This window comes from Lithobates pipiens, unplaced genomic scaffold (assembly GCF_037356315.1).
Source record: "Lithobates pipiens isolate NorthernLeopardFrog02 unplaced genomic scaffold, aLitPip1_a1.2 Scaffold_19, whole genome shotgun sequence".
NCBI classification, from domain to species: domain Eukaryota; kingdom Metazoa; phylum Chordata; class Amphibia; order Anura; family Ranidae; genus Lithobates; species Lithobates pipiens.
In genome coordinates, this window is record NW_027507764.1 from 507,189,738 (window position 1) to 507,201,202 (window position 11,465).

An 11,465-nucleotide genomic window follows, 5' to 3' on the forward strand; every position below is an offset into this window, starting at 1 on the left:
ACCTTTCCCAAATGTTACTGATCCCCCTGAGAAGCTGGCACCTGCCCTTCCATTGACATAAACTTACAGTATAAGGATGGATGGATGGATGTTCGTTTTACCCAACGGTTAATATATGAAAACACTGTACACCGCTCCCCACTGGTTAGGGGATGATGGTGCCCTGTCCTGCTCAGTAGCCCTGGTAGGGCTGGGAGCGGAAAGGGAAAAGAAGGACATGAGGAGGACACACATGACATGTAACAAGACCAAAATAATTACAACCACAGTTGCCGTGTTCTGCAATTATATCTTTATTTCTGAAGGTGCTGTTACATTTATTACTTTATCAACATATAACATGTAAGACTGACTGGTCATCTAACATTGATACCTATGTGTCCTCACAAGTATAGGATTTGTTTTGTGTAGTGACATTTTTTTGTGTGTTTGTTCACAATAAAGATTATCAGATAAAAAAAAAAAAAAAAAAAAAAAAAGTATGGATGGTATCTAGGAATTAATCCAGACCTTTTTTTAAAGCAATCTACTGAGCTGGCCAGAACCTGCTTTTGAGGAAGTCTAGTCCACATTGTTACTGTGAAGAAAACTTTCCATATTTGGAGATTAAATCTCTTTTCCTCCAGATGTAAAGAGTGCCCCTGTCACGTCACATTCGGCTGCCCATCACATTTTGATACCCGCTGGAGTGCGCATGAGCGACATCGCCATATGCGTTCCAACCCAGGGCCTCTCGCTTCAGGCACGGCCTCGCTTCGCTCGTTATAATTATAATCTAACTCTATGTCCACTTGGATGGTGGAGCTTGAACCTGGACTCAGGGGTGGAACGCATATGGCGGCATCGCGCATGCGCAGTCCAGCGAGTAGCCAAATGTGATGGGTCGCCATATGTGACGAAACACCCCTTTGTCCTCTGTAATGACCTTAAAGTAAATAACTCAACACCAAGTTCACTATATGGACCATTTATGTATTTATACATGTTGATCATATCCCCCTTAATATCTCCCTTAATCTCTTCTCAAGAGAGAATAAATTCAGTTCCTCTAATCTTTCCTCATAGCTGAGAGCCTCCATGCCTCTTATCAGTCTGGTTGCCCTTCTCTGCACTTTCTTCAGTTCCCCAATATCCTTTTTGTGAACTGGTTCCCAAAACTGAACTGCATATTCCAGATGGGGTCTTTCTAATGATTTGTACAGGGGCAAAATTATATATCTCTCTGTCCATACAACTTAATACAAAGGATTTTGCTCGCTTTGGAAACCGCTGTTTGGCATTGCATGCCATTATTAAGCTTATTGGCCCAACAAGTTTATTAAATGCTCCATTGATGGCTTTCCCCAAGAGCAGTCAGACCATACATGCACTTTTAGGGTTGCAGAATGTTTCCAGTTTTATTATGGCTTAACCTTCACCCTACAGACATGACGGTGATCCTATTCTCTTGAACTGAGATTTCTTGTGAAATCTTATTGAGCTTTCTCCAGGCCTTGCTGTACATAGTTTCCTGCTTTAAAGTCTTCTAGTACTTCAAATAGCTCCTGGGTATCTTTAAATTCTGATAATGAACTCTGGACAAGGGAAGTGATTTCCACTGAACCATGATGACCAGTCAGTCCATAATCGAGTGGTAAAAGCCAACCAACTGCTATGTGCGGTGGGACACATCCATAATAACTCCAGTGTGTATCATTCACCCAGGGTTTCTTCCTGATAAAGCTTTCTAGTAGAATAGCAAGAACTGTTCCACGTTTTTCTAAATATATTTACATAAAGCTATAACATCTGGGTGTTCACCTCTGCCCCAGAAAGAGTGTCTATTTCTTAGGTCTCACACACTATAGGGCCTATTTGGAAGGAACGCCTTTCCCCTACCAGTAGATTTTTTGGAAGAAACCTGAAGTACCCAGAGGAGGCCCATCTTTGTATAAAGAAGAAAACAAATATACACATTGAGTGAAGACGGTGTCCCATGCAATCTCAGCAATGCCATGGCGAAAATAACGGTCAATGTTTATTTCAGTATTTTACTATTATTTGTTTAGCCCTCAATATCATGGTAAAACAATTTGATGTTATTGCCCGTAATATTATGATGATGATTCAAAAAAGCTTATGAGTTGCTATGGGATTGTTGTATATATTTCTTAGTACTGTTAGAAATCTCATCTGTTAGTTGCAAATATCAGAAATAGAACGTCATTCTAAATGTTGTTACTGGTTTCCAGGTGAATGACAACGAAGATGTATCCAATCACTGCAGCCTTAATGGACATGGACATGGAAATGGCATAAAGAGGGAACGGCCTCCCATCACCAAGCCCAGCAATTCCTATGAGTTTGAACAGCTGATGAGGCAGATCAGAGAAGAGAAGGACCAGGAGAGCTGCGCTCAGCTACTGTCCCTCATAGAGCCAAAGGACTTACCAACATATCTGAGCTACAAGCTGGATCCAGAGACCATTGTACTCATTACACAGTCCTTGAAACATCATGTCCTGGAGGAGAACCCTACCCTAGTGTACCAGCACCTGTCTCACCTTAGCACAGCCGAACGCTTTACGGTACGGGTCCCAGGATGATTTACAGCAGGGGTCTCCAAACTTATGAAACAAAGGGCTAGTTTATTGTCCTTAAGGTTTGGGGGGGGGGGGCAGTAGGAGTAGAAAATTCTCCATTGTCAGTGGGAGCAAACCGTGCCCCATCATTGGTTTTAGACAAAGGCAAGTGAAGGCCTACATCCAGCCCCCCAGTTTGGAGATCACTGATTTACCACATGAGCAATGATTGTATTAGAAAGTAACACATAAAAGGGAGTCCTGTATGTCAAAGTGTTCAAGAACATGTTTGTGCTGCTCCTAACCAATCAGATTCTCCTTTTGTTAGCAGATAAGTATAGGGTAGAATCTGGTAGTGGTAGGCAACTATTTTTACTTTAGATGCTTCCTCGCATAATTTAGCGTTTGCTTTATCCATGATAGCCATCTGCAAAGATATTGTATGTCCTAGGGAATTTATCATGATGGAGCAAAAATTGGATATTTGTCCTTTGTCACTGTCACTCTATCACAGGTGTCAAACTTGCGGCCCTCCAGCTGTTGCGGAACTACAAATCCCATGAGGCATTGCAAGGCTGACAGTTACAAGCATGACTCACACAGGCAGAGGCATGATGGGACTTGTGGTTCTGCAACATCTGAAGGGCCACCAGTTTGACACCCCTGCTCTAATTTATCAATACATGTGAAACCACGGTGTCCTATGACAAGGTCTAAGTATAGGGTTTAGTGGTAGGACACAAACCAAAGAATCCTTAATACTGCTTGCACACATGGGGCTTGATTTACTAAAACTGGAGAGTGCAAAATCTGTTGCAGCTCTGCATAGAAACCAATCCGCTTCTAATTTTAATTGTCAAAGCTTAATCGAACAAGCTGAACTTAGAAGCTGATTGGCTACCATGCACAGGTGCACCAGATTTAGTAAATCAACCCCACTATGTGTGTCCAGCAACTGCTGTCAGATTTGTATTCTGTACAGATTAATGGCAGGTGCCACTACTGTTTGCATGTAACAGCTCATCTGAGTGTTGTCGGGTCTTTGAGACACCACTGAATATAGCAAATACAGCAAAGTATCCATGGCTAAACTGCCGTGTGAATGCAGACTAACTGAACTGTAAAAGTGTGCGATTATTGAAGTTTGCACATGTAAAGCATTTTCAGAAGCAGGTCAGTAGTGGCAATCTCTACATTTCTCTCTGTATAGATGCTTCTTTAACCGACCACCACCACATTTTGTTAGGCATTCATAGCTTGGCAGAGGTGTAGATGGGGGGGGGGGGGGTTTGAACACCCCTGACACCCCCCCCCCCCGAGCATCCCGGAAAAATGCCCAGACAGTGTCCCTGCTGTCTAGCCTCAGCACAGTAGAAGCAATCAGAGAGTCAGCCAGCCCCCCCTTCTATTGTGCCCCATCCCCTCAGTTTAATAAGGGGTCCCCCTGAAAAGCACAAAATTACTGTGAGGTCTCAGATGCCGGCAATTGACAGTGCACAGTTGAGGGAACTCCTAGACTGCTCCTCGAGGTATCATATGACACAGCCGAAGGGAGACTGGGGATGCAGAAATTTTCCTACTCTTTTTTCCCCATGCTGAATCTGAGGTCTGGTAAGTGTGAAGGTATGAATTTTCTGTTTTGGGAAGGAGGAAGTGAGAATTCGAGCCTGGGGGTGTTTCATTTGGTGGAGGGTTAAGGAAAGGGGGGTGGGTTTGCTTTTGCAGAAGGGGGCGTTTCTTGTAGAGAAGTTTACAGGGGGTGGTTAATGGCAGGGATTTGTTTCTGGGATGGAGTTTGGATGAAGAGAGATAATTTCTTCATAATTAGGAATCTTTACTGGGGGAGAGGGTGTTGACTGAGGGAGATATTTTTGCTTTGGGGGGCTGGTTTAGAGACATTTTACTTTTTGGGGGTATATTTGAGGGAGGGAGATATTTTACAGTGGGAATCTTTGCTTGGGAAGAGAGGATTCTTAGGAGGGAGAGGTTTTTTTCTCGTTTAAAAGAGTTTTTTTTTAATTTAAATTATACTTAGCTATGTGGATGAAGCATCGATCCAATGTTGCATCTGTCCCCAGCTGCTTCTAAGACCAACAACAGAGTGATTAAAGACCGCTGATCACTCAGTTCCCAGCCTTCAGTGAGCAAAGAGTGGTGACTGTCAGTCCCTGGCTCTGCCCCCCCCCAAGCTCGCTGGAATGCCAGGCTGTGGAGGGGGCAGGAGCAGCTGGCTCAGGGTCCTTGGGGCTCACTGAGAGGCTGAGTGAGCTACTGGTCCAGGCTATAGATGGTTGTCGGCTAAAAATTTGTCATAAAAGGACAGAATGAACTACACTCCTCCCCAGGAGAAGTACAACCAAGCGGTATGCCGTCCCTTCAGAGCGCATGCACCGGTGACATCACTGGATAGTTTCCATGTGAATATCTCCTAAACACCACATTTAGGAGATATTCACTGTACCTACAGATAAGCGTTATTATAGGTTACTTGTAGGTACAAGTTCAAAAGCTGGGTTTACTACATTAAGACTGAATAAAAGCCAACCATATTGACCAGGTGCAAAGGTGACCATCCTGTGGTAGGCAGTGCACAATATTTTTTTTAATCTCTTAAAAAATTTCCTAAAATTTCTTAGGACACAGTTTTTTAAGGTTTAAATAAATCACTGAATTTACTGCCTACCACAATATGTTGCACCTTGCCCTGCTCGACTTTCACAGTAAAGTTAGCTCAAATCCAGTCTTGGGTCTCATTCATCCTACATGACCATGGTGCAGCAAGTATACTTCAAATACCTGCCCCCGGGATCAGATGTTCCAAACTTTTTTTCAGCTTATCACTCGGGTGAGCAGGCTGAGCAGCTGACAAAAAAAAAAAACACAAAAAATCTGGGATCCTGGCTGTAGGTATTCATGGTATTTTTGCCATTCCATGGGCATTTAGAATATGAATGAGATCTAAAGCCTGGTTCACACGGTAAGTTTTTTTTTTTTTAGTTCAACTATAACTAAACTAAACTAAAACTAGAGAGCTTAGGATGAGCTTGCTGTACTAATGAGTACACTACCGCACCACAACTGTGTACATTGCGTTCTATTCAGTTGAATGGGGATAGTTTTTGCTGCGCTGCATTGCAAAGCCTCATGGCCCCACTCTGCTGTCACGTTTTTACCGTACCTCCCCCAACATAAAAGTGTAAATTATGCCTTTAAGTTAAGGTGACCAGATTTTTAAAATGAAATTCAGGGACATATTTTTAATTTTTTTTTATTGGCAAATGGTAAACTATTTTATATGCATATTTTCCTCAAATTAAATATGCAGTCTGAAGTGTAGCATGGGTTGTCAGCACCCGGGACAAGGCAAGAAATGTGCACCCCCGCCAGACTTTTAGCACTCCCTGAGTCCATTCCACTAGTACAGTATTACTGACCAACTTGATTCCTACACTGGCCTACCTGCCCACTGAACTAACCTACCTGGTTTCCTACCCTGACCACTACACTGACCTACCTTATCCCTACATTGACCTACCTGATTCCTACACTGACCAGTACACTAACCTACCTGATTCCTACACTATCCTCTACACTAACCTACCTGATTCCTACACTATCCTCTACACTAATTTTCCTGATTCCTACACTGACCTAACCGATTCCTATACTGACTACACTACACTAAGTATCCCCTTCCAAGAGCTTCTCCAATAGCCGCCGTATGCTCTGCACTACCCCTCCCCTCCGCTGTTCTCACACACGGGCCACCCTCACCAGAGGGATCATGGAGGACAGGCTAAACTACAGGAGTCCTTGGGCGGGGGGGGCAATACAGCACACTTGGGGGGGCATAGTAATGATTATGCACCCCCCAAATGTTTTCTCCCAGGGAGAGAGTAACCGATGCCCCCCTCCATACCACTGCAATCCGGGGACAGTGTCCTCAATCCGGAAACCTGGGATGTCTGGTCACCCTACTTTAAGTTTGAAAGCCCTGACCCCCCCCCGGATTTTTTTTATCTATGGCCCTGTAGCGAGGTGTCTATTGAGGAGGGCAGAGAGTGAAGCCACAAAATGATAATAAATTAGGAAAAAGAGGCTTTCTATAGTTACATATTAAACAGGTGCAATCGGCTATGTATAAAAACTAAAGCTGTCAATAAAAATGTGTAGCAAAGACAGACAAGAGGGATCATTTAATGTCTACATCTTAGCGAGTTGCCCCTTTTTGTGGATTATAGGCTTTATATTGTGATTTATAAGAGCCGTGATTGGAAACCTGTGGATATGAAGTAGTAATTGGAATGTGAAAAAAAATATATATTTTTGACCTATGTCATGAACAGCAGCAGCAAGTCCAACACCAATTATTAACAATAAATCATCCACACTATATATAATAATTGGAATGTGTGTGTTTAATCTTTTCCAGGTGGTCCTCTCCTTCCTCAGCCCGGCAGAGAAAGATGAAGTTCACAGCCTCCTCGCCTGTCTAGCAGAGAAACATGGTGAAGAACTGGACCCCAATGCCATATCAAGCCTGGCAGAGCAATATGGACTCTGATCCTTAGACCAGCACACAAATTCTATGCACGGTTTGATCGATTTTATCATTAGGACGGACAATCTATGCAAATCTCAGTATCAGATGACTTGAGAACACATTCAGCATGACTGTTTAAATGTTATGTAACCTGTAACATCTGTTTATCCATGGCCAGGTCACATGCTGGGCAATAAGGTGGCACAAACACATCCACTATGTCATATAAAGAATCTATCAGTACAGACTTCTCCATACCAATCGTCGCTCCAAATCTCCAGCTGCAATGGGGACCAGTCTACACACATCGATCAAGTGCAGATAAAGACATCTGCAGCCCCCAACCCTTGACACACACCGTGCTCAGAAACTTTATTTTAAAACTTGAAATGACAGAATCATAATGTCTACTTTGACAGTTCTGTCCATTCAAATTTTGAGAAGTGATCACTATTCTTTCTTTTTGTGAGTGTTCGATGGGGTAAAATATGGTTGGTTGTTGTGGGTTATAGCACATGAACTTGAAGATAGAGAGATAGAGATATATATATATGTATATATACATAGGATAGTCCCATTTAGACCCTATTTTACTGTATATATAGAAGTAATGATACATAATTTAACAAGGTATTGTTCTTTGCACATTCAGCAAGCTGATGCCATGGAGTTGGTTATATCCAAGTAGACAACATTGAGTAGCAGCTTGCTTGGATGCACTGTAAAAGATTTTCAGCTCTGTTCAGCTAAATGTATACTGTACTGTACTGTATAGCCAGATGTCCGCTGTTTCCTGGTGTGGCTATACAGCTTCCTGTGCAACAGCCAGCTTGCTGGGCAATGGCTTTGCAGTATGTGAAGATTTCCTTCCATAATCACATATGGAAGAAGTTGCACAGGAAGTTGAAAGGCTGCCCCAAACATTAATGTCAGACTAGCTTCTAGCCCATGGGAAAAACTGGGCCATGAGCCCCCTTTGCAGATTGTCTACATGGGGTCATGGGTGTAGTAGGCTGTGAAGTCATGTGACCGTATAATCCATAGTTGTTTGGTCACAGCCTGACAGTGTGCACCGCATCTACTAAGACCAATATGTTAAATTTAAAAGGGAAGTCCAAACAAACATGATAATTAAGAATGGACACTGGTAGTTGTATGGGTTTGTACAGAGGGGCAAATGCATTCAGCTGTCCATTTCAGATCCTTCACGGGTGCTTCTGACCTCCACGTGTCTAGCTTCTAAGCTCTGTCAAGCTGCTTTTATATTCCTGTTGACTTGTGCGGGGGGGAGGGGGGGGGGCAGTTCTGGTACAATCAGAAGCAGGTCAACAGACTCTAAATCACACACTGACAAGTTTATGTGTGGTCCCAATGCCAAGCTCACCATGCTAAAATTCCTGTCTCTGTTCCTCCAGAAAGTCTTGTCCTGCCTACAGTAGCGGGTTGGCTATTCATCCAAAAAGGCCAGTATAAATCCTGCTGTACCTAACCAAGGTGCATGGAGCTAAGGATCCATGTGCTTGGTTCTCACCACTAATGCCCTGTACACGATAGGTTTTTCCGATGTAAAATGTGATAGAACCTTGTTGTCGGAAATTCCAACCGTGTGTAGGCTCCATCACACATTTTCCATAGGAATTTCCGACACACAAAATTTGAGATCTGGTTCTCAAATTTTCTAACAAAATCCATTGTCGGAAATTCCGATCGCGTGTACGCAATTCCGACGCACAAAGTGCCACGCATGCTCGGAATCGAGCAGCACTGGCTATTGAACTTCATTTTTCACGGCTCATCGTAAGCGTTGTACGTCTTCGCGTTCTTGATGTTCGGAATTTACGACCAACTTTGTGTGACCGTGTGTATGCAAGACAAGTTTGAGCCAACATCGGTTGGAAAAAAATCCCATGGATTTTGTTGTCAGAAAATCCTATCATGTGTACGGGGCATTAGTCACCCAGGAGGAAGAAACTAGTGGGTGGGCGATTATGACTTTCAGAATTCACCAAAAAGTGAGTGTCGGTGTTGGGTGCTCTGGCACGGATTATTAAAACCTGATTGGTCCCTGAAGAGTATATAAAAAAAAAAAAAAAGGTATTAAGGTTTACAAACCCAGCCAATTATTGCTAGTGTTAACCAAAATATTACTATCAGTTCCAGTCATTCTTAAGGCCCATACACACGATCAGACTTTTTGACAACAAATATGCAAATTAGCTGTTTTGGAGCAACATCCGACCGTGTGTACGCTCCATCGGACAAACTTTTTCGGTTTTCATCGGACTTTTGTTGGCTGTGCGAACGGACAAACTTTCTGTCAACAAAAATCCGATCGTGTGTACAGAAAACCATAGGACTTTTGTACAAAGTACAAACACGCATGCTCAGAACCATTGCAAAAGATCAGACAACAATACATAAGTTGACCAAAGGTGGCAGTACAGAGCAGAAAAAGCATGTGATTTGGTGAAAGTTGGCTGAAAAAGTCCTGCCGCGTGTATGCAATACAAGTTCTCGGCCGACGCCCTTTGTACAAAAATCCACAGGAAAGTTTGTACAAAGTCCAATCGTGTGTATGAGGCTTTTGATAATTAATGCTCAGCATTTTGTAAATGTATGTGGATGAAAACAGATGAGCACACGTAAAATGTTTCACAACATTAGACATGATGTTAGAAAGGTGATATTCGCTGAAGTCTCCCATAGATGTTACTAGGCAAGTGCTAAAAGACCACGATTCTTAAAAGCACAGACATTATCTACTAAGAGCTTTGACAACCAACATATATACAGTGTGAGGTTTATTCCAATGACAAGGAGAACAAAGGGGGGTCTGTAGATAGCTTCTGACTGGCTGCTGCTGTATTGTGCTTTGGGGGTTTCAGGGCCATCTTGTGATGATAGTTTTGTCCACATGGTGGCGACTTTCAACACAATAATGAAATGCACAATCCACAAATCAGAGGCAGCACAAGATCAAATCATTTGCTCTCTTAGTATGTATGCATACACACAAGAATTACTAATCATTTCTATTAGGAGCAGAAACACTATATGGTCTCTTCCTATATGGGGTGGTTGCTACAAATGCTGGAAAAACAAATATATTCAGGATAATGTGTTAAAGGAGAAAGGCTTCAATTTTGTTATTATTCCATTCAGCTGTTAGGCCATCTACAAAACTATACTAAAATAAACACATTAATGAATGCTAATGAGCTGTAAAAACACAAGTGGGCTTATTTGATTAAAAAAAAAGCAATATACAATAACCCGTAGTAATGAATCACAACCCATCTTCCATTGATCTGATTTCAGTATTCTGATTGGGTGTTAAGGGTCACTGCCTGTTTTAGTGGACTTTCCTCAGAGCAGTGGATACCTTGGATACCAAAGGGTGTATTGCTAAAAAAAAGTCACAATCCTTTTTGTCCTGTGAAACTGCATGTTCTGTGTGAAGGGCAAAATCTAATGTTACAAGACTATTTGCTAACCAGGTCAAATGTTATTTTTCCACACATAATAGAATTAATCAAAAAAAATACCAAGTTATGGCCACTAGATGGAGCAAATGTAACAAATACTTGTTTTCTATGAATATCAGCTACATCTAGTGGTCATAATGTGGTCATTTCCCCAACCACTCTACTTTGTGAATGAATAATATGCAACTGGATGAGAAAATAGCCCAGTAACATCTGACTTGACCAATTTGCACAGATTGAATGTACAGGCAATTTCACATGATGAATAGCTGCATTTTTATTTTTTTATAAATACACCCCTAAGGGTTCATAATTTCTGTTGCCATCTCTTCATACTGGTCTGTCATTCTCCCACGTATGAGGGGGCTTTTCCCATCACATTCACACCAATTTATTGTTCAGTTGACAATGGTTTACTGTTGAATATATTTCATTATGAACTGTACTGTAAATACTTGTTGGTTTATGAAAAGAACTTTATATTCAAAACAGATGATGAGACAGTGCGTGTTGATCATAGTATTTGTTTACATATATTGCTTAAAAATGCATATTTATCACAAGTGAAGATTTATTAAATATTTTTTCATTCATTAAAACTGATTATGAGTATTATTTCATGGTTTAAAGTGGTTGTAAACTCTCCCCCACAACTTTGTCCCATGTAAATCAGCATACAAACCCCTAATGAACAGTGCTTATAGACATCTCCTTATTTGCTTAGTATTGTTGTAATCCTTTTTGTTCTTTAGAATGACGTCACTGAGCATGCCCAGATCTCCCCTGATTTATGGCACACTCTCTATTTGCTTGTCTATCTGTTATCAGAACTTCCTTCAGCACATTACTGATATTCCAGGAGGCTGCATAATCACT

General features: G+C 41.9%; 1 protein-coding gene across 2 annotated transcripts in view; it reads left to right on the forward strand.

The window, feature by feature from the left end:
* SPAG1 (sperm associated antigen 1) overlaps positions 1 to 11,188 on the forward strand; it is a 127,217-nt gene extending 116,029 nt beyond the window's left edge. For both annotated transcript variants that reach the window (XM_077493104.1, XM_077493103.1), the window contains exons 18-19: positions 2,232 to 2,567; positions 6,994 to 11,188. In XM_077493104.1, coding sequence (XP_077349230.1) covers positions 2,232 to 2,567; positions 6,994 to 7,125 — 468 coding nt within the window. In that variant the 3' untranslated portion in view covers positions 7,126 to 11,188. The remainder of the gene's footprint in view (positions 1 to 2,231; positions 2,568 to 6,993) is intronic.
* The last annotated feature ends 277 nt before the right edge of the window (positions 11,189 to 11,465 follow it).